Source organism: Vanellus vanellus (genome assembly GCF_965231255.1).
Source record: "Vanellus vanellus genome assembly, chromosome: 3".
NCBI classification, from domain to species: Eukaryota; Metazoa; Chordata; class Aves; order Charadriiformes; family Charadriidae; genus Vanellus; species Vanellus vanellus.
Window position 1 is genome coordinate 13,232,824 of NC_138907.1, and position 24,462 is coordinate 13,257,285.

Here is a 24,462-nt window from a genome sequence, read left to right on the forward strand (position 1 = left end):
AAGCAGCAATACAAATTGGCTTGGGTGATGCTTTCCCTTCTGACCAGGCAGATGGGAAAAGCTGCCCTTCCCTTCCTCTGAAGAGAGAGTTTGCTTCCAAGTACAATCTGGCAATGCCACAAGCAATAAATTCACAAGGAGAAGTAATGAGGAGTACTTTAGTTATGGCACGAGAACATTTTACATTGTCATCTCTGTCTTGGTACAAGCCCTCAATATAATTTTAGCTCAGGAGGAGGTTGCTTATGGAGCTAAAATAAAATGGAGAGAATCAATGTAGCCTCCAAGCAAATGTCCATGCACGCCTTGCCATTAAGCAACAAAGCAGAACAGCAATCCGGTGTTGTCTCCAGCTGGTCTGTCACCGTTTTATGGACACTCAGGCAGTTGTCTGGTAGGGACCGTCACAGTCCATACAAGCGTTAGCCTGCTCGGAACAGCCCCTCCAGGTTCTCCTGCACTGATACGGCAGTAAGTGTGGTTATACATCCTGCTGGGATAAAGCTGTCAAAGTTGCACCCCTGAATGGAAACCCCTGAAACTCAAAACCTTTATGCTCAATCCTCGTTAGTCAGAAGCATAGTGGTTGCTCTGCAGTCTGGTGCTATGGCAGAGAGACGTGGGTGGTCTCCACAGCCAAGAGCCACAGTAACCTGGGCAGTTCAGATCACGGTGCCCTCTATGTACCTTACCTGCCTCCAGCAGCTTTCTTCACACAGCTATTTTATTGATTATTTAACCTGCCAGGTCACCAAGGGGGTTTTCCTTTTACCCAAATTACACGTTGAACATACACACACTAGAAATCATGAGGCGTTTTTGAGGTCAAGACAAACATCACGACAACCAGGACTAAGAGCAGCCAAGATAAACCATGCTCTGACAAAGCACTGTCCTCTCAATCATACCATACCACTTGGTGCCAGGGCTGCATGAGAGCCAGAAGGCTGATGAAGGTGGATGGTTTTCAGGATCAGAAGTGGCTTTGAAGGCTCGCCAGCAGGTTGCTGGATCAGGCGCTCAGCTTATGCCAGAGGGCTGCTGCTTTTGGGAAACTAGCACCTGCCACCACCCAAGAGATGCTCCCGATTGTCCCCTGGCTACCTGCAGCGTGGGATTCAATGGGCCACCTAGGTTGGCCACCTCACACCCTTGGGAACTGTTTGTTTAATCCTCAGCAGCACAGAGGCTCATGATGACAGGAATGTACGTTGTGCCTCTGCTCCCTGAACTCACTGCACTTCTATCTGCTCTCCCAGGCTTTAAGGTCTAAGCAGGCAGAGTTCACGCAGGTGGATTTGTCCTGCACAGCCTGTGGTTTGAAAGGATAAACTCGAGTCCCTCCTAGTCTGCCTGTTTCTTCTGCTCATTTCCCTCCTGCCACATACCGGCCAATTTACCTTTGCCGTTCCTCCAGCCCAGTATTTACAGCATCTGGAAGACTCAAAAATTGATTGAGGGGGAAAAAAGAGAACAGCTACGGTACACTTGAAGGCCTGATTATGTAAAGCTTTCTGCGAACAACGCTGCCGCCACCTTGGAGAAGGGGACAGAGAAAAGCTTCACAGCATGACTTAGCCCATACTTGGTTGTGAATGCATTGTGCAGTTATAACCAGGATTTAACAGTTGTTACCTATTTTATGTGCAGAAACAGGAATTATGAAAAAGTACAAGGGGCCATTCGTTTTCTGAGTTGCAATTTCTTTATTTGGTTAAGTGGTCTGAGTCAACAAAGTCATGCTCTCCTCTATTTCCGAGAGTTTCTTCAGCATCTGGCTCACCTTGGCCTCATCAAACTCCAGACAGAGAAACTCTGATTCCTACAAAACAAAAGAACAAGAACAACAGTTGAGAAAGATGACAGCTTTTCAGGCGTACGACAGAGGGGGAACGGTGAGTTCTGGTTTCCTGATGATTTGTGTCCTGAGAGCAGTACGTGCCAGCCAGCCAGCCAGCAGCTGCCGAAGAGGACATAGGAAAGCTGAGCTGTGCCCGCCTTTCCTTTCAATGTAGGCATCAGTTTGGGTCTCTCCTTAGCTGCAGACTTTTGCAAAACGTGTAGAAATTTACTTATATCTGAGACTTCCACTTTTCTTTCCAATCTGGTGATCCCCAAAGCTGTTGCTGTTGCGAGTCTGTACATTGGGAACTGCAAAGTGGTTGGAGCCACCGCACAAAGCTTGCCACGTACAAAAACCAGACTTAATACAGGGGAGAAATGAATCCAGAACACAGTCTTGTACAGGACATTCCAGTCTGGAAATTCAGGAGAGTTTTATGTTCTTTTACACATGGGCTCTACCGTCAATATAAACTTAGAAGCAAGTTAAGCAGCAACACTGATTTGCTCTGAAAAGTCCTGACACATCTTAAAAAGTAGTTATTCTCTGGCAAGATGGATATTGGGATACAGTAAAAGGATCTTGTCAAAGGCACAGAAAATAAACAATATCTATAAAAAAGAAAAAAATATATAAGTAAAGTTCTTATGATATGGAACTCATTAATAAACCCCAATTGGAAAAGGTTCTCCTGAGATCTCCAGCCTTACCTACTGGTATGTATACAGTTACAAAATATTTCCTATAGTGATTCTGGCCGAAGAAACGTTTGCGATTGCGGGGAGTGTGACTGTGTACTAAAGGTCGTTCCAGGTGAAGCACCATTAGTGACAGAGAAACAAAGGGAAAATATGTGAAAAATGAAGTGCAGCCAGTATAGAGGGAGGTTTCCTTATGAGACACTGGAAGAGTTTTAGCCATCAGAATCAGTGTATATCCACTGAATTTCTGTATGTAACACAGACCCTGTGCTGCTTATAAAAGCAGAAGGGCATCTCCAGGTCTCAGATGTTTTCTACCAGACTGAAATTTCTATCATTATTTCAAAATACATTTTTTCCATGCAATTAGCAACTTCCCAAACCACCGCAACTTCACCCCTTACATTTATGGAATTAATATTTAATACAAAAGGATAAAATCATCAGACAAATTAAACCCATCAATTTTTACTAAGTACATTTTAGAACGGCTACAAGCATTTTCCCCTAGGCATCAGGAATGGTTTTACCTTTTACCCTCTCTCACCCTCCCAAGGATTCCTGGGTTGGTTCATTTTTTGTAAGAACCAAACCAGCAAGCGAGATACGAATCAAAAATGCTGACAGAGGCAGCTAGGGGATCATTTTGTGCGCAATTATCACAAAAGGCACTGCCAGAAGAACGCTAAGGGGAAAGAAATGAGGTGTCAGAAGTCAGCGATTGGGAAGCCGAGCCTGCGAAGTGCATGGAAAGGCTGTGCCGGACATCAGTCAGAGGGGGAACCACCACAGTTCAAGGCAGACATCAAAACGGTGATTTTAAACCTTAAAACTTGATACTTTCTAAGCAAGAAGAACGCATAAAATCATAACGGCATGCACTTCAAGTTTTGGGTTTTTTTGTCTTCAAGTATCACTGTTTCTCCCCTAATGGTGGTACTTAGGCGCTGGTAAGTCACTCGCTGTAGCTACCATTGCATGAGTTAGTCTGTGTGAAATGTTTAATCGGCTAACAACCAAATCAGCCAACAGACCAAGGTGCAGAGATCAAGTTATGCGGGTGCTTCTGATTAGAAAAGGTTTTGTAGAATTAAGGAGAACTTTGACTGAATGAAGTATCACTAAAGTTCAGCGATAGGCATGTAACTAAATATATACCATGTAGGATATACAGCTGACTATTAGAGAAGGCCTTTGCCTGAGCAAGCGATTATGCTCATAAACAGCATCCTATTGGAAACTATTACTGTAGGTCGCGGGTCGTGTTTTTTAAATTAATTGTTCATCTCTATAGTACATTCCAAAACATCACAAAAGTAGCATTAAGCATTGGAGATCAAAACCAACACTGATAGGAAGTCTAGGACTTGGAACCAAGGACTTTCTCACACCGTTTTTTCTTGTCCTTGACAATGGTTATCAACACGTCTTACAGAAAATACCTCGTAGAAAATACCTCTGCAAAGCGCAACTACAGCCAAGCATAATTACAGCTGGTCACTGTGCAGAAAGACGGTGTTTGGTGAGGAATTTGACAGCTTAACTCCATTTGGCAGTGGGTTTTATTGTAGTTTCCTGCCTGATTAGGAGCGCACTGAAAAAAAAATCTGGGTTGGAGCTGCCTGAAGAAGATGTGTTTGCAGAAGATTGCATAAGAAAGCCTAAACTAAACCCTGAAATTTCTCTCTATACATTCCTTGATTAGGAAGCACTGGAAATGTCAAATGTCAAGCAATTCGTTAGTTAACCCCTGAGGCTTTGTGAAGCATCGTGCTGAAACCAGACCATGGACCCGTTGCCGGAGTAAACTGTTCTCCACTGAAATGAGCAGAACTGGGGGGCAGTGTCAGCTCAGCCGGTGCAACCGCTGCAAATTGGGACTGCAAAGCCAATGCCTCTTCCTCTCCCCCAGCTAAATCCCCCCCAGTTTTAGCATCCTTGTTTTCCCAGACCTGACTAGGGAAAAGTTTTGAGCTCACATTCACAGAAGAACTCCTGCAGAAGCTTTTCTCACCAACCTAAAACAAACCAAATATCTCTAACACATTACAAGTCTTGCTTCGCAGACAACATCCGCAATCAGCTCTTCTCTCTGTAACCTGACCTCTCTTTCCTCAACACATGTGTCACGGCCACCAACTAATTTCTATCTCAACCTTCTAGGGAACGACTGGTGGCGCCACGCCACACAGCCCTGGGTCATAGTCCTCCGCAGGAGGATTTTTTTTCCCTCTTCAGTTTTTGTCAGTTAAAAGGAATGTAAATTGAGCAAAAGGACACTCTTGGATTACTCTAAGTCTCCTCGTGCCACTTTATACAAGTGTAAGTGTACTCATAAAGTATACTTTTATCTGTAAAGCAGCTAAAACTTGCCTATGTGGATTGGACGGTATCTAAATAGTTATCACCCTCTCACATGGGCCAGCTGGAAGAACTGGGACAGAGACGTGCAGGGTTTGTCTGGTTAGGTACTATTTCATATAAAAAGCAGTCACATTTTAAAACCCCGCACAAAGAGAACATGGGTGATGCTGTGTGCCCAATCTCACCTCCATGGATTTCAGACATGTCCAGAGCAGCGCAGGGTCCATGTCCCATGGGAACAAGCCCACTCATATCTCCTTGATTTGAGGTCCCAGAGGCCACTGACCTACGGTTGGCACTACCACAAGCAGCGCTCAGGAGAACTGCTTCAGATCACGTGGAAGTGGAAGAGCAGAAACGCCGCAAACTGGGACCCACAGACCTTGTCCTGAGTGACGGGGAGGGAAGAAGAAACCTCAGCAACACCGCACAACAGGCAACCACTAGCCAACGCACCAGTCCCATGCATAAAAGCCTTCTCAACTTGGTCAATAGCTGGCTGAACATGAGCCAGCAGTGTGCCCAGGTGGCCAAGAAGGCCACCAGCATCCTGGCCTGTATCAGGAATCATGTGGCCAGCAGGACAAGGGCAATGATGGTCCCCCTGTACCCGGCACTAGTGAGGCCCCACCTCAGGTACTGTGTTCAGTTTTGGGCCCCTCGCTACAAGGAAGACACTGAGGTGCTAGAGTGTGTCCAGAGAAAGGCAACAGAGCTGGTGAAGGGTCTGGAGCACAAGTCTGATGAGGAGTGGCTGAGGGAACTGGGGGTGTTCAGCCTGGAGAAAATGAGGCTGAGGGGAGACCTTATCACTCTCTACAACTACCTGAAAAGAGGGTGTAGCGAGGGGGGGGGGTCAGGCTCTTCTCCCAGGTAACAGGCAATAGAACAAGAGGAAACGGCCTCAAGTTGTGCCAGGGGAGGTTTAGGATGGATGTTAGGAAAACTTTCTTCACCGAAAGGGTTATCAAGCATTGGAACAGGCTGCTCAGGGAAGTGTTGGAGTCACCATCACTGGGGGTATTTAAAAGTTGTGTCGATGTGGTGCTGAGGGACATGGTTTAGTGGTGGACTTAACAGTGTTAGGTTAACGGTTGGGCTCGATGATCTTAAAGGTCCCTTCCAACCAAAACATTCTATGATTCTAACTTGGTGTGGTGCTCGTAAGATCATTAACAGCTCTTTGTAAAGATATTATCTAATCTTGAACTACCAGGAAAGCAAACGCTTCAGACAGTGAAAAAGCACTAGCTTCTGATGACTGTGTGCAAACACAGACAGACAGGGACAGACGTGGACTTCTGTGCCCAGGCAGCTGCTTCCCGCAGCAATAGGAGTATCACGGTTTCTTGGGTCTTCAGTCTTTTGGTACAGCCAACGCAGCCATTTGCTCTGCAGAGGCTGGCATTCAATGTAATTTTATCACTCTGGAAGGTATTTTATTCTCCTGGCTTAGGTTTTGCATTAGATTAGGATGTTTTAAAGATTTAGCTGCACCTTGCGTAAGTAAAAACCAAATCTGTAATGTAACCAGAACTCCAACTTGCCTTCATATATCCTGGTACCTTTCACCGTGATTAAGAACCCACATTAATTTTCACCCTTCCCAATTTTTTTGGTCAACAAAGACATTAAGTGGTTTTGGAAAGGACTAGCTGATGAAACAGTTTTGCATCTGCAGTTGTGCATTGGCTTGCTAGCAAAGAAACCTTGTTATCCTTATTAATAGTTTTTGATATTGCGGTAAGCAAAATGCTTTACTTACGGAGGGTTTTTTCTTAATTAAAAGAATTGCGGAAGCCAGAATTTCAATAAAAGTTATTAACAAAAGTAGTACAGTTCATAAGTGTTGCCTGTCTTTGGGCTGAAGCCCAACCATTCAGTGATATGTGATTAAAATAAAAAGGAACTTATTTCTCCACTTAGTCAGATGTCTGAAAGGGTCAGTCAAAGAAATTTCTGGCATAACAATTCCTATAGAAAATAATTTTGCTGCTTTTCAACAACTTCAGAGTTCCCTATGGCTAAGCAATAAATAACAAATTCCTTGCTAATCCATGTCGCTTTTCCTTCCAGGTCACTGAATATTCTGCAGCCAAGCAAATCTCCCACCTCCTCTCTCAGCCAGGAAAATACCGTGTGTTTATTACCTTAATAATTAAGTGCATTGCTGGTAAATAAAGACTCTGGGGTCATGATTGTGAAATCTCCCAGCATTTTATGTTAGCTTGGATAGTAAAACCAGCAGGGAATACCTCCAAAATTATATAATATTCTACCATAATATGCCGGGAGGCAACCACGTATGGTTTTCCACCTGAACAGCTGCCCCAGTGTCCTCTGCAGAAGACGCGGTGGGCCAGGAATCATCCCCAGGTTGCATCTGGCTCACATGCTGCAAGTCAGCCCGTGCCAATGTGTGGTAGGATGTGTGTGGCAGCTCAGCGGGAGCCCGGGAAGAGGGAAGGAGGCCCCCGCCAGCCCAGTGGGGTTTCACCGCTCCTCCAGGGACGCTGCCGACTTCCCAGCGGCGGGCACCCTCCTGACGCGAAATTAGGTGCCAGGCAGTTTGCTGGGACAGGATTATTTTTTTGCAGCAGGAAAAAGTACAGAAATATATAGAAAGACAACCTGCCTTTGGAGGACTTCAGGCAGTTATATGTCCGAATAATACATGTCATACACTCAGAAGAAATGCATGGATATAGAAAGCTACATACACTACAAGCTAGCCAACCATTTTCTTTCAAACAGAATAATCTCTGTAAACACTGATCTAAAAACCACCTTTGACTGTTATTCTAAGCGCACTGAAGAAATTGCGGGCTTCGCTTACACCAAAGCAGCAGGGTTAAGGTTAAGTCAGTGATGTATTCACACCAGATGAATATCTTACAGTTCACAATACAAGCAAATTAGGTTGCAAACAGAAAAGCCAGCAGTGTGTGTGTGTGTGTAAATAAAACAATCCCGGAGAAAGCTGTGTGGCACAAGGAGCCAGTCACTAAGACATCCTGCAAGCCTGAACTCGTGGTCAGCCTGCATCACACGGGCGCGAGGCTGGCAGCAAACACGCACGGGAATTCCAAGCACACTCATCTTCTCCAGCGACACCCACAAGCATAAACAAATGTCACTTGGTTTTCAAGGTATTAATTAAAACAGAAAAGACACAAAATACTGATTTCAGACTAAATCCACAGCCTATAATTCCCGCCCCCTCCTCCCCCCCCGCTCTTTTGCAAATATGTATTAAGACACTGCTTATCTGGAGTATGCAGAAACGTAAGCATGGGCTTAGATATAACCTGCTTCAGCGGCATGAGTTAGGATTACCAAAAAATATTCTGGTTTATCGGAAAATGTCAACTCTCTCACTTCCTCCAAATTTGCTAATTACATTTAAATACTGTTCTAGTCAAAAACCCACGGGGACTACCCTGTAAGAAATATCCCAAGTCACAATTGCAACAGTATCTCAACAGGAAAATCAGTAATGGCCATCAGCACCTGCTGTGTACTTTGGTACCCTCACAGGGAGGTACCGATGCTCCCTCCGGCTGCGCCTCCCTCCTCGCTGGCTCAGCACCAAAGCGAGTTTTGCCTGTGCCAGTTACAGTCCCAGCTTCCATTCTCACAACCAAGACCTGCATGTTCTCAGTTACCCCTTTTTTTTTATTTCTTAATCACTAAAAGATTATAACTATAGTTGAAGAGAATGTGTCTGGAAACAGCCAGTGAGGAAGCCTAGAGAATGAGCAGAGGGGTAGTGTGCACCCGGCAGTAATAACTGCACCTTAACTTTGCAACTTAAAACAAATACAAACCAGACAAAGTCCTTTAGAGCTTTTTTTTAAGTGCTCCATCAGGATCACTTGGCTCGTTTTTAAGTGGATAAATTCAAAGTAGAAGGTGGTTCCGGTAATTCCTTGACACATGAGCGCTGCTGGGAGCAGGGGGAGCGGAGCCCACTGGCTCCGGTGTTAAAAGGAAGCTGGCAAATAGCCCCCGTCATGCCAGCGACCCGGCCACTGCCAGGAGGTATTAATAGCACGCTCCTTGTACTATTTCTCTAACATGGACAGAAACAATAAGATATTAACTTCAAGGTTTAGCTGGGCCTGCTTAGAGGTGTGCAAGATAAATGCAAACCTTAACTAAAAAAAAAAAAAAGACAAAAAATTCCAAGCACCCTCCCCCACCCCAAAAAAGACAAGAGAAAAGAAATTAAAAAAAAAAAAAATATCCCAACATAACCTGAAATTCAAACTGGAAATTAGACACTTTTTAAGAACAGCGCAAGGATGTGTTTTCCTTGGGAAAGGCACATCTAAAAGTAATTTCTGCAAAGATGCCACCAAGCTCTACTGCAGACGCCTCCCTTCATCGCAGACTACTCTTGCTTACTCATTACTGTGGGAATTTGCTATTCTCCTGTTTGATGGCAGAAAATAAATAAACCCTGATAAATAAACCCTGATAAACTCACCTCAGCATTGTTATTACTATCACTTGCTTCAACCCCTTTCTTTGGAGGGTTGACACCTGGTGTGCACAGTTCAAATGTGTCTCACCAGGCAGGCCTGATTAAGAGGTTTCGTTCTGCTATGTGTGGCTTTATGTGCTGTTCAACATCCCACACAAACATCTGTGGGAGCTGCTGCAGGAATGTCAAAACACACAACGAGCTACACTCCGCCTTCTTGTAGACCATCGGGGTGGAAGATCCCTCCCAGCACTGAGCGGTTCCTGGCTGCTCCAGGTTTGCTTCTCTCAGGAAGAGTTGGCTCATTCCATTCCTAGCAGGACTGGGGGAAGAGGGACACAGAAATGACCTGCGTAATTCATGCTAAAATAATAATAATAGATAATGCGTAAGTTACATGACGATGTTATCAAAAGGAGGAAAAGATGACCCCAAAAGAAGAAAAATATTGGATTTAAACTTATTTTTTATGCTTCAAGAATCAGGGTAACACCACATTGAACTCAGTGACTCACGCTAGGTGGAAATATTTCCTGTCAAATGTTTCTGAGCAATTTATTTTTGCTGCTTAGAGTCTCAGATTAGGAACACCTGATAAGTGGTAAAAAGAAAAAAAAAACCCACAACCCTGGGCTGCCACAAACCAACACAGGGCGATAAAAGTATGAGACGCTGCATCAAATCTCCTATCACATTGCATCAATCGTGATCCAACTGCAAACTTCAGAAGTTATTTTTAGAGTCATTAATATTCTGCGAGATACACTGGGACATAAGATAATGACAGCAAAGTCTAGATAATTCCAGAGAAATTGGAATGGATGGCAATCCATTGTTTTCATCTGACCACATTTCTGACAATACTAAATTCATTATTTTTAATTCAATTCGGATCTATTTTTGCAGCAAACCTGTAATCAAGGCCTTCAAAACTCTAAGGGAAAGTGCAATTCATTCCCATAATACTGTATAAAATAAAGCACAAATATTTGTAACTGAAAGTGCCTTCTAATTCTTCTACATCGTTTTAGTATCACACAAGCCAAGAATCTCTTAAGCGAATGATTATTACATCCCCATAGAAAGAAGTTAACCCGCTTGCAGATTTTTTAATACTTTTAATGTAACATCAAGCCTGTAATATCACAGATTAAACAGATAGAGGATTGTAGAAACTGGAATACTTCCAGGAGCAGAAGACCAGATCTCTGATACCGCACAGCACATGCAATGTCATTGCTCTGACATTATCAACCGACTGAAAATAGTCTACCTCCTATTTCACACCTTACGTGAAAAAATGAGGATTTATGGATGCAGAGATGCACATGCTTTAGTCTGCTGGTCTTTGCGTATTTTGGAAGCATAGGTTTCTTTTCAGAAAGTGTTACAGAAAAAAAAACAAACAACCAAACCCACCATATTTTAATCAGTATAACTAATTAGAAGGAAGCGTACACTGTAGTTCTTACAAGTTTCACATCAAAGAATAACACAGGACAAAGAACTAACAAGAAAAAAAGACAGCTTAACACTTTTATGCAAGCTTTATATACTTTTTATATGGCGATGCTGTTTTCAAACTGGTGCCATTAACCTGCATTGGCTTCTGTAAGCCTTCCAACTTCCTCTCCTTTTGACTAAAAAAAAAAAAAACACCACTTCGATTTGTACCTGTTTCCTTTTTTTTTTTTTAACTGCTTTGACCTTATGTATTGCCCATATCCCAGGTGGAGAGCAGCATCCTGCCCCGTGTGTCTCCCTGCACAAATGCTGTATCGCAGGGGTTGGTTACCCATGCCTCCACGGACGAACGTTCTCCCACAGTGCCTAAATACAGCGACTGACAGTGAACAAAGGGTGGACGCCCAACATGGGTAATTACCCCGCATTTGTCATTAGTGGTCTCCTATTTCTTTTCATTATTGAAAGAGCGCTCAGTCATAACTGCTCTGTTCCAGATGCCGCTAGGACAGTGCTCATTCATTATTGATGTTGACTAGCCCAAACCCTCAGTTGGCTTTCCTACAAGGGCAAAACACATTAAATTACCCCAAATGCTGAGACACCTCATATGGCAATTGCCTGTGAGCCAGAAAGGAAAGGTTATAAAAGCCACAGTTCTGCTGGTACCAAAAAAATTCAGAAGAAAAAGACCTGGTCATGTTGACAAAATGTAAATTTCATTCTCATCAGTGGATGACTCTTTGCAAGATTATACCTGTAACTTTGTATGTGGGCTTATCTGATTTACTGCCACTTGCTAAGCTTGCTTACCTGGTTCCTCCAACACCCTTTTATTATAGAATCATAGAATCATAGACTGGTTTGGATTGGAAAGGACCTTGAAGACCATCTAGTTCCAACCCTCTGCCATGGGCAGGGACACCTCCCACCAGACCAGGTTGCTCCAAGCCCTGTTCAACCTGACCTTGAACACCTCCAGGGATGGGGCAGCCACAGCTTCTCTGGGCAACCTGGGCCAGGGGCTCACCACCATCAGAGTGAAAAATTTCTTCCCAGCATCTAATCTAAATCTTCCCTCTTCCCGCTCATCCTATGGCTCCACACCCTGATCTAGAGTCCCTCCCCAGCTTTCCTGGAGCCTCTTTAGGGACTGGAAGGGGCTCTAAGGTTTCCCCGGAGCCTTCTCTTCTCTAGGCTGAACACCCCCAACTCTCTCAGCCTGTCCTCACAGCAGAGAGACTCCAACCCTCACAGCATCTCTGTGGCCTCCTCTGGCCCTGCTCCAACCGGTCCATGTCTCTCTTGTGCTGAGGCCCCTGAGGTGGAGGCAGCACTGTGGGGGGGTCTCCCCAAAGCAGAGCAGAGGGGCAGAATCGCCTCCCTCGTCCTGCTGGCCACGCTGCTGGGGATGCAGCCCAGGATGCCCGTGGCTTTCTAGGCTGCAAGCGGCAACGTCTTCAAGTAGCTGAGACTTAAGTTACCCTATAAAATGCCTTTCCAAATCTGCTGCGGTCATTTGCCCTCATGGGAGGTTAAAAGGATGGAAAACCCTTTATGGCTCTCCCCAGTTGAAGAGCAGTGTATATTTAAATGCATATAACGTATGTAGTATTTTGGCCTCCTGTCTGTTCACAGCTCAAGTCACTAATTATAAAACTGTGAATTTGATAGGGAATTCCCCACAATTTCTCCAACCCTGTAGTCAACCAGCTTCACAAACGTGGAGTGACTGAAACGCGTTAATAATAATTGTTTAAAAATAGCCTGGTTTGTCCGCCCGAGTCCCACAAGCCAACATGGAGCACCAATGCTAAGGCTGCTAAGTCAGTCATCCCCGTGAAGCTGCATCGGCTTCGTTTCAGCACTTGGTAAACAGGCAAAGAGATGCAGAACCCAAAATTCCTCCAGTGTAGCCACAGGTGGAGATATCTACCCCATTCTTCAGAAACCTCCAGTGTTTTTAATAGTCCTCTGTACCTTTTCAACGCAGCTCCAACCGCCTGTGGTTGTAAGCACAAGGATCTTTGCAGATTTACCTGCATCTGCCTCCGGCACCCAACAAACGGGGAATATCTTGTTGGGAAACAACTCTGAAACGCTCAGCTGTGGCTAGTTTTACCAAGCCTCACGCCAGGGCTCTGTAGACTGAAATGAGCTAGACGGACGCATGTTTCAGTGTCTTACGTGTGAGGTTGTCTCTCACCTTCTGGCAGTGCCCTGTGTCCTACCCCTGGGTAGCCTGTTCGGCAGCCCACACCCAGAGCCGGGTACCTATAGCAGCACCCAGAGCATCCAGAGGCTGCATTTCTACTCTGGAACATGCTCAATTCAAGCAAAATCCTCTAGGATTTGAGCTGTGGGACAAAATCTCTATCAAGGATGCACAAACAAGATTTTCAGAGGCAATTTATTTTTTTTCATAAGGGCACCAAAGAGGCATGTCCCTGAACCTGCTATAAGCCTTGAGCTTACTATTCCCAAGCTTTTTTCCCCCAAAAACACACTACGGCATTTCCTATTTGATATTTAAGGAGAAACCCCCAGAACATTTTTCCCTCCTAGTCTTGATCTTGGAGATGGACAAACCATTTTGGGGAAGGATTCAGCCTGGCAGGAAAAATACTGACCATGTAAGCTGGTCAAAGCTGAAGGCCACCAAACATAGGGTGGGTAATCTTAACTAAAGGCGCTGCCATCGCTGTTGCCTTTGTTAGGTGGGAATGGAGTTGTGGCAAGAGACCAGAAAGTGTTATGATCTAACCCCTGGTGCAGAAATGAAAAGTGAGACATGTCTGTATCTAAAGGGATTTTTAAAAAATTAATGCAAAAATGACTTCCTCCAACTCCTCTCTGCCCCTATGGGCACTATTCTGACACAGAAAGCACATCAAGGCTGTTTCCAGTGGAACCCCAGCGTCTTTGAAAGCACAGCTGAGCTCAAGAGTTCTTTCAAACCCTAAAACAACAAGCATGGGATGTTTAATCTTTAACAGGGGCATTTTTCTCCTGCTGCTTGGCTGGCTTGAAGTCAATAGGTGTAACAGCAAGCAAAATAAATCACTTCACCTGCTTAGTCCACTGAGACTTTCTTGGTGACGCTGGTATGCAACTCAGGTTGGGTCTCCAGCCCAGTTGTTAGGTAGCAGAAGGTGTAAACAAGCAGAGAGTTACAGTCACCATCTAAGAAATGCATTTGCTTTCTAACTCTTTTTTGCACAAACTTTGTTTCCATTAGGCAAGCTTAAAAGACCTCCATGCAGACGGGCTGCAGAGATTTACATCATTTTGTGTGCATATTAGGGAGAAAGCCCTGCTCTTCCCCGTCCTACAGGCACGGCCGTTTCCTCCTTACAACAAGAAGAAAGAGGCAATGCAAGTCTAGAGAGCCAGGACTCTTGAAGGTTGAGGCTTATTAAGGGAGAATTTAGGGAGAACTTGTTTACAGGCTTGTGGTCAATCTTTGGAAATCACAGAATGGTTTAGGTTGGAAGGGACCTTGAAGACCATCGAGTCCCACCCCCCTGCCATGGGCAGGGACACCTCCCACCAGACCAGGTTGCTCCAAGCCCTGTCCAACCTGGCCTTGAACACCTCCAGGGATGCGGCAGCCACAGCTTCCCTGGGCAACCTGGGCCAGTGCCTCACCACGCTCACAGCAAAGAATTTCTTCCTTATATCTAGCCTAAATCTCCCGTCATACACAGGTCACCACTGGTCTAACCCCCATTTTGGGAGATGGTACATAAAAGCTTTATGTGGAATCACGTTAATTCTGTAACTCCAGTCCCCAATCACCCTAAAACTGTAAATTAGACTGAAAATTTCACATTATTTTTCCTCCTTTTGCAGATAGCTTTTGGGAATCCTATGCAATTCTGGTGTCTGTCATAGGATGCAATTGTAGGGAAATAGAGGCTGAAATATTCTGTTTAACATTTGTATGTATCTTTCTCCATGTGAATGCCCTAGTGCCTGCCTACAGGTGTCTGGCAGGGCTTAAGAGGTTTTAAAAGAAAAAAAAAAATACAGAGATACCTGCATGTTTCACCAGACTGTACAGAGAAGCATATAAAGACAGCATTAAAAAAAAAAAATTAAATTACCTTTGTATCACTGTGAGAATTGAATTAACACATGTATTTAAAAACTAAAGGAAATACACTATATTTCTGGCAGAGTATCAGGATCTCATCTTACTTGTTAATCACATTTTTCTCCAGCCCACCGCAGCTCCCCCCACCGCTGGTAGTCCTTCCACTACTACTGCTCACAAGGGTACCAGAGACTCGAAAGCTCCATCATCATTTATTTGAGCTTTGCTGTGTCAGCTCTTAACTAACAAAGAATCTCTCAGTGGAACTGCTGCAAGGTGATGTACTTTCCACCAAAAGTCCCCTGCAGGGGACCTTAAAGGGTAAACGTCCTTCCTTGCTTACGACCGTTGTCTTCCTGTGCTGATCTGCATTTTTCTATTTCTATCTTGTTTGACAGCTGTACTCGTTTTCTTGCGCCACATTCTGTTTGGTTGGGGTTTTTTTGAGCCTGCTCACAGGGCTGAAATACCAGTCTGCAGCTTTCTGCATGTTTAATCTCCAAATACCTAGGGTAGTCTCTGTTTTTCAGTCTTGTAGCACTTAACTGCAGTATGAAATTAATCTAAGAAAAAGAGAGCCCTTACTGGAAGGATCTTCTCTTCTACCCTAAATTCAGCTTCTCTAGTGAGAACATTCATCGGACCTGGAATTCATATTCATTACATTTTAACATCCCTGTTATCAAACATGGGAGTCATTCAGCATCGACCAAAAAATTCCTTTTCAGAATCAAGTTGCAACTACTTTGTGATATTATTTACCATTTTCCTAAATGTATCGGAAAGTACCATACCATAACATCAAATCCTCTGTGCCACTGGGGCATATTTTTGTTACAGGGTAGCACCGAGACTGCAGTTTGCAGACTGTGCATTTAGTTAACTCTTAATTACACAAAGAAATTTCTGCGCTTTTAACTTAATTATTAAATCAAATCAGTGTCAACCACGTTCTTCTCTGCTACTGCAATATCTACTGGCGGAAAAACAGGAGTAAGCTGTGGGGTTAAGAATTACTTTTATACTAACTACACACACAAGGTTTAAGTGATCTGTATTTAAAAATAATATCATAGTCAAGGAATTCAGTCAAAACCTGAGCAGAGGATACCTGACCTTAAGGAGGCTGCATGACTTGGGATCCTGGCATATTCTGGCTGAGAGCACTGTCAGCTTGCAGGCTGAACAACTTGGTTAGCATCCCTCAAAACAGATCTCTCTTGCTCCCTCGCAGCTCTTTAAATGATTTCCTTTATCCGTTATATAAAGGATTCAAATGCCCATTAATGTCCTGCCTAAAAGTATTAGACAGAATATAAAAGCTGAGTGGAAATTAATAACCTAAGACAGTTCAAGTGGCCTTATTTTCCATGACAGCAGGCACTGCTGGCTCCTGTCGATGGCAACGGCTAGAAGATCTTGGCTTTTCCGCTCCGATCTGTCTCCAGCCAAGACCATACCTGGTTTGATCAAAGAAGAGACCAAAGATTAAATGACTGTGAATCAGCACTTTGGAATAAGATGTGTTTAAAACCTCCTTTTCTGCTCCTTTCTGAACTGTGCGTATTTGCCCTGTGCTCTAAAAGGCACTTGGATTGCCTGAAACGGAGGAGCAGACGAGGGAGGGGAGCAGAGGGCTTGTTGCTGAAATACTTCAACACACAGAGCTGCACTAAAAGTACAGCAGTGTTTATTTCAGTTGCTGCGAGTTTTGCAAGTGGTTAGTAAAGGCCATGCAAATCCTCTGCTGGCCTGCATCTCTGAACAATGACAGGCCGTGCCTGCGAAAAGTCCCATATTCAAAAAGTCCCTATATTCTTGCCCCTAAGCTCTTAGATCAGCACAACCCGGCTACAGCAAATACATTTGTGCCCACAAAATGGAATTTTTTCCTGAAGTAATTTTTTCAAGGGCATCTGTTTATGCACATCTATCCTGGCTGTGTTTCCAGCATCACAGTGATGCCAGGCATCCATTTTCTCCAGGGTATTTTACCACCTGGAGGAGGGGAGAGCATGAAGCCTGGCAAAACAGATTCTTGCAGGCACACACCCCACCAGCATCATCCCTGACTCGTTACAGAAACATTAACCCTCCATCCCTGGCACACTGGTGCATCACGCAAATCCGGATTTACACACAAACATGTCTCTAAATGGAGAGCGAAAAGTTACTCCCATTTGGGCAGAAGGGCTCATCTAAAATCATGGAAACACTGTAAATACACCTGCAGTTCAGTATGCATTCAGCTGGGTTTTCCTTCTTAAAATATATAACAAGACAAAGTGGTCAGGCCAAACAGGCTTCCCCCCCACCCCACCCCCTTCTGTTTTTATGGCATTTATCTATACCTTTTCTGATGATCTGAAAATAGAATTTCTGGGGACAAAAGGGACTACTCAGAGTTACGCTGCCGCTGAAAACACATATTCTCACTAGGACCAAAAATAACTACACTTGTTTCATTTTAGCAATTCAAATGTATGAACTTACAAGGGGAAAAAAGCCAAATTGGAAAAAGAAAAAAAAAACCCAACCCTGTTTGATTTCATTTTTGATATTTTTTCTCATTTCTTTTAGAATGCAAACTGCTGATTTTCAGTCCGCTATGAGAAACCTCCCATCGACAGGAGGGCAGCCACGTAGTCACAGTCCAGACTGTTTTACAGCCCCTCCAACACTGCCACTACTGCTGTTCTGAAGCCTCAGGACAGGCAACGCGCTCACATTTATCAGCAAAACAGCAGCTCTTGCTGGGTATGGTGCAAAGCCCAGTAAAGACAACAGGAACCTCTGCACTGACTGCAGTGACCTCTGGATCAAATCTACTGAAATATCAATGCTACGTGCTGGCAGGGAGACACTGGAGGAATACAGCTCTCTGCTGAAAAAAAATGGAGAAGCTACAGATTTACATTTTTCTTTGCCTTTTAAAAAAAAAAACAACACTGAATATGTCCTTGCTAATATTTGCTGCGTGATATGTAACTCCTCCTTTTTTTTTTTCCCCTCAGCCTCTTTCCTTGTGTAAGAGGAAAAGCAAAGGCTCGCACTGAAAGCCGAAGCTGTAGGTGCAATCCTGCAAAGAGATTAGCGTGGGAGGACACTTACGCCTGTGCAGAATCCCACTGAAGTCGAGGGGCCGTAGGCTCTGCCCACGCAGCTCTCTCTGCCTCAGCTAATATTACAGCTTTGTTTTATTCAAGCTGCTGATTCAAAATTAATCCTAGAAATGAATACAGGCAACGGAATACGAACTCTGCATTACAGTCAACGCACCACACCTGGATTCATCTGTTTAAAAGTCTAACCAGGACAGACCAGGACACCAGTTCCCAACTTGATCCCAAAAGCGGCCTTGCCGTGGAGACTGTTTTAAAGCATGGCACTTCATAGTCTTCTTGACAGGCATCGTGTTGAACCGTATCTTTTTTTAGAAAGAGAAAAGATTCAAAGAGAAGTTATCTAATTTTGGTTGACCTCTCGTTCTCAATTCAAGGGCAAGTGGTACTGAAGTAGAAATCATTTCCATAACTGAATTGCCGAGCAGTCATTTAACAATTAATAAGTGATCCGCTCGGCATATGAATACTGAATATGAAAATAAGCATGTGACAGTTGGAGATACCTCTGCACAAAGAAAGGCTGCAGCTCTTCCACGTCAGATATTGAATTGGTTATTTCTTTCTTTTTCTCCCCATGAACAAGGGGAGGAGAGGGCGATGAAATATAAAAGAGCTTAACCGCTTCTCCAGAGGAAAATGGAGATGATGTGAATGGCTCATTTAGCTTTCTGCCTCCTTGAAGCAGAGGAGAAGTCTCTTTTTTTTTAACTCTCCACAACAGCAATCTTTCTTTTGCGGTCTGCATCCACAGTTTGGACATCAGCATTTAGCAGAACAGACGCATTTCTCATCAGTAGTAAATCTGTAACGCCGCAGCCCTCTTCTCCTGCATCAACAAAACACGAGATCTGTGACTGGTTCTCCTTGGCAGATATAAGGTCACTGCTCCTGCTGTAGGACTGCGAGAAATAGGTGTTTCACCTCCTCCCTGTTCCTGCCATCAGACTAAGCGCGTCCCCCTGGGAGACCAACCCAAGCACCGAGGACCTTGCCTCGTGGTCCTCATGCTGGCCCGGCACATCACGGCCATGAGGGTGCAGTGACACCAGCCTGTGTCTTCTCACTTCAGTTTTTGAGTGGAGGGACAAGAACCATGGCACAATCTGTGGCAGCTCTCAGATAAAAGAAAAATGAGGTGTGCTGTCACTTAAGGTAGGGAGAAGAGCGACATTGCAAACCCCAAGGCTTCCTTACAGAAGCAGGGAGCAGGAGGATGGGCACTACTGAACGCTGTTGCCTGGTTGTAGATAGCTGTCCTAAAGTGGAAGTATAATAACATTTGTGACTGGGGCTGTGTCCTTCAATGTACGTGTTTTTTCTCCTTTCAAACATCACAAACACCTTTTCAGTCCTTGCCAGCCTTGAGGTTTGTACTGATGGCTGCTGTATCTTTCTGCTGCAGTTTGACCAACACACACTAACAAAGACAAAACTAACCCTGCACTGTAGTAATAAAAATATTTGTTTCTGGTTTAAATATCTTGCTTTTCAGTTCCCCTGCTTACTGTCCTACCAAAGGGCTAGGAGGTAGTAGAGATTGTATGGAAAGATTTGGACTATTTTGGAGGCCAAGGGAGCAAAAAGAGGCCTGCATATAAAATTAAAAAATGGCAATGAGAACAGGGAACGTCTGCCTCTCCTCCCTGCCCGCAGGATTTCACACCTCTCCTCACCCTGCTCAGCCTATTACATCTTTCTATGTCTATTACATCTTTCGTCAAGGTTAGGAGACAAGAGCAAGCACAGGTTTTGCAGCAGCAGTAAATAATTAAATTTTCAGGTTTATTTCCTCCCATTTTTAAGCTTGCTTTTACCTGCACTGCTGCTGAATGCCAAACAAGGATGTTCACCGACCATCCAACCCTTGCACTCCCGGCTTTCCCTTTCTTCACAAGCCTTTACAGCTCACATGGAGCTCAGAGAGGTTTACAAAATCCAAACGGCTCCTTCTCCAAAGCATCATTCCGCCTCCCCTCCAGAGATTTAAAAAGCCCATCATCTTGGCTATATTAATTAGCAAAGCTGGGTTCAATCCGTGTTAGCTGTTGTTTGCATGTACTGCAAAACCGTAGTGATTGCGGATGCCCCATCCCTGGAAGTGTTCAAGGCCAGGTTGGACGGGGCTTGGAGTAACGTGGTCTGGTGGGAGGTGTCCCTGCCCATGGCAGGGGAGTGGAACTGGATGATCTTTAAGTCCCTTCCAACCTAAACCATTCTGTGATTCTATGATGAATTTCTTGGAGCCTGCCTAGTCATCTGCAGGGAAAGCGCAGGACAACGCATTGGCAGCGCTGCAGACGAGCGGTGCATTGCCAGGGTTGCGCGGGGAACGCTGGCATGAGCTTGCCTGCATTATGCTTGATGCAAAGCCAAAAGCAGCGTTTCATTTTCAGGAGGACTAAATTTGCTTATAAATTGAAAACCAAGTTTCATAAATAGCTAAGAAGTTCTAAGAAAAATGGACACGGTGGCATGCTGGGCTTATTGCAGTCATTCTGCTCCACTGTAAGCTCAGCAATGTACTGCTGGACGTTATAAAATGTGCCTCAATTTCCTCGGATAAAAGGGTTATCCTGAGATTAAGTACACTGGGAAGCAGCTTTACATTTGGAACAGCCTTTCTCCCCACAGGCCCAATTAACAGTTTTGGAAACAAGTTGTAGACATGTAAAGAAAATTTTACTATAGTGATATTTTCTAAAATAACAGCCCGGGTTATGAAAACAATGTTTGTGCTATAATGAGCTCCTAAAATAAACAGGGAGCGAAGATGGCATTTTTGGCCTCCTTTGACTGATGCTCCAATAAACAAGTCCTTGATGAGAACCCAGAATTACCATTTAATGGGTTTGTGCTGCTTCTGTATGCACCCGTTTAACAAAGGGCTGTAATTAAATGCTGATAAAATACCTTATCTTGACATTACAGACCTCACCTTCTCATTCCAAAGCAATGTGGTGGCACCAAGAGGTTTTTGTTTGGGTTTTTTGTTGCCATTGTGGCAGTAGAGCAGAGGAGGACACCAGGCACCATGAGCATCCCCTGCACCAAAAAAACCCAAAAGAGTAACTTCCACAAAAGTAACTTCCACTATAGCTTTTAAAAAAGCCAGTCGAAGAAATCAAACACTTCTTTAGTGCACCATACTAAACCCACACCCCTGCAGAAAAACATCCCAGAGGTGCTTTCCAGAAGAAATTTCTAATGTGCTGTTGAGTCCTGCGCTGTTGTAAAGGGGTTGATAGACATTTTAGGACACTGCTGGATTTTAAACTATAAAATACTTACAGACAACATCAGACTTGGCTTTTTCTTTTTTAACCTCGCCGGGTTTATCTTATCCCACTGCTCTTCTCAATAGGATTTCACAACACATTGCAAATGATGGAGGGAAGAAAGACTGGACAAACTGCTCAATGGCTGTCTCTGTAGGTGGGTATACTCACTTGGCTCTCTTGATATACAGAAAGTATAGTATCTCATCAGATCTGAGGAAATTCTGATACACCTGTTTTGGAGAGCGTTAAAAAAAAGACGTCACCAAACTAAATAAAAAAAAAAAAAAGTTCAGAGCTACGCAAACTCTTTGGGAGGATTAATAGCAAAGCGTCTGCAACAGCTGGTGAAACTCCATCTAACGTTTCTTCCCTCTGCCCAGAAGAGTTGTCCTTCGCTGAACTGGGGGTACCATATCCTTGACTTTTATAATTTTCACTGTCACTTCAGGCAATCCTATGCAACTTTTTGACCTTACAACAGACCTGGGCACCACTGAAGTTGGTGAGGTTGAAGCAGGTTGAACCAGGCAAATTCCAGAGATGGTGGAAGTTACACCCGACGGTGACCAGCTGTACAGTTCATCCCGCCCAAGCCCATCGGACACTGAATTCTCAGGCAGTCCAGTGTTATGCCTCAAACGCATCCTCCCTGTCATGGTTCACCACCTCTTTTCAACTCAGATGGTTAGTCTGTATTTTGGGGTCTCTTAAGAGAGAAATCTGATGTAGACTCAGAAATGTGTGTCTGTGCATGTACATGCTTTGTGTATAGGCGCCCACAAACGTATACCTGCAGGCACTGGGTTTTGTTCAGCAAGATGCAATAGGGAACCAAACAGCAGAATGACTTTTCTTTGCCTCCCCTTCCAAGCTTCCAGTCACCACTCCCTGTGAAAATAAAAAGCTTTTCTCCGTTCCCATCACATAACCACCCCAAAGCTTTGGGAAAACCTTGCCAAAGGTCCTGCTTTTGACATAATAACCTCTCTGCATCAAGCTTTGTTGTCCATATGACAGGCTGAGAGAGTTGGGGTTGTTCAGCCTGGAAAAGAGAAGACTCCAGGGAGACCTCAGAGCCCCTTCCAGTGCCTAAAGGGGCTCCAGGAAAGCTGGGGAGGGACTTTTTACAAGGGCATGTAGTCATAGGATGAGGGGTAATAGCTTCAAACAGGAAGAGGGGAGATTCAGATTAGGTATCAGGAAGAAATTTTTCACTCTGAAGGTGGTGAGGCACTGGCCCAGGTTGCCCAGAGGAGCTGTGGCTGCCTCATCCCTGGAGGTGTTCAAGGTCAGGTTGGACAGGGCTTGGAGCAACCTGGTCTGGTGGGAGGTGTCCCTGCCTATGGCAGGGGGTTGGAACTAGATGATCTTTAAGGCCTCTTCCAACCTAAACAATTCTATGATTCTATGATCTCTGTCTAGCTTCTGTGTGTGCTTTTTGTGGCAGTCTCCAAAAGGAGCTGACAATCATAGTTAGTCTCTTCCCACTGGCCTTCGGGGTGCCACAGGCACTGGGAAGTACACACAGTGGCCAAAACCGTGGGAAGGTCTTGACCAAAAGTTTAACTAGCACCTGGGAAAGCACCTTTTGGATGAGGTGTTAAGAGCTTGAAGGTGTTTGCCTAGGGCAGCCATTGCCGCACTGCAGTCACACTCCAGGCTGGAAAGATTTGATGGTCAATCCTAAGCAGCAACTTCATGGATGCATTTGAAGCTCAGACAGCACGAGGCCCTACAGTACTTTTCCTTGAGGGAAAAATTAAGTCGGGATGAGAACGGACCTGCCCTCTCAACACTTGAAAGAAGCGATGAGGGATTTTCTATGCTGGAAACCTCTCCTGCCTAGTGCCAAGCCGGGGTGGGTAAGGTGCTCTCCTCCCTCCACTGTCCTCCAGCACCACTCTTGAAGAATGTGTGTGACGAAAGCTACACCACGAAATCTCCAAGAAAGCCAAAGTCTTCCTGAACAGGGGACTTTTAGTGCTACTGCTACAGATGAGCCTCAAAAACATGGAGCAGTACTTGCACTGGATCACTGTAGAGGAGTTAAGGAGGAGGCAAGAACATCACTGCCCATGACTGTAATGGGCCAGGTTAAAAAGACACCCCAGACAATATTTTCCATCTGGACCAGTCCTCCAATGCAACTCCCTTTTTCTTGATACTTTTTTGTTGCCTTGGATTCTGTGTCTCAAAATGGCCAGGAATAGGAAACAATAAGCAAATAAAACATCTCCACTTATTCCTACTGTGTGTTATAAATCCTTTGTGAGCAAAATGACCATGACTTTTTAAAATTGTGGTGAAGCATATTTTTAAGTGTTACTAAAGATACCGTGAGTCATTAATGATCTGGGCGCCAGAAGACTGCATTTTCTGAACTCATCAGTGCTCATTATTTCAAGAAAACAATTAGTCAAAATTAAAAATGAAGCCCTAAAGCTTCCAGGAATTGGATACTGTTCTTTGAATCATTCATGAACAGGATGAAGACAATAAGGCCCGTCTGGACCATCCTCTCACCCCTTTGTAATGGGTATAATAACTAGAGACGATTTCATCAGTAAGGGACAATAAAAATATAGATCCCCTTCAGGAGCTCCAGATGGGGAGGATGGAGGCATGGAAACACTGAAAAATGATTCTTATTTACTGACCTGGCTGCGTTAAACTCCAAGCTACATACTTTTTAATTTTGAACAAGAGTCTTAAGCATCTAAAAATAATAGCCTGAGAGGAATACTCATACTGGAAAACCAAGGCAATAAGTTGTCGTGGTTTGGGCGTTCAAATAAAAAAAATGTAGCATTTAAAACTGGGATTAGACTTTTTCAAGACAACACATTTAGAAGACAGCATATTACCAGAAACAGAACAGAACCGGAGCCATTTCTTTTCATTAAAAAATGAATCACCATACTTTTCCCCAGCTATAACCCATTTATCTGACTATAATCAGGAGCCAGCATTTGATGTTCTAATCTCTACAGCTTCACACACTAAAATATAACTACGGCAGGAGCAAAAAGACCTTGGTACCTGGCTCTAAAGCGCCAGTAGCACTGTCTGAAGTTCTTCAGTCTCAGAATAGCTGCACCGCAAGGA

The 24,462-nt window shown here is 44.3% G+C and overlaps 1 protein-coding gene across 2 annotated transcripts in view; it reads right to left on the reverse strand.

The window, feature by feature from the left end:
* Positions 1-1,686: 1,686 nt before the first annotated feature.
* COMMD1 (copper metabolism domain containing 1) overlaps positions 1,687-24,462 on the reverse strand; it is an 83,939-nt gene continuing 61,163 nt past the window's right edge. The window contains exon 3 of one of the 2 annotated variants that reach the window (XM_082480324.1): positions 1,687-1,822. In XM_082480324.1, the coding sequence (XP_082336450.1) occupies positions 1,715-1,822 (108 nt within the window). In that variant the 3' untranslated portion in view covers positions 1,687-1,714. Of the gene's footprint in view, positions 1,823-5,164; positions 5,297-24,462 lie in introns of those variants that run through there. The other variant, XM_082480325.1, reaches the window with a different exon arrangement.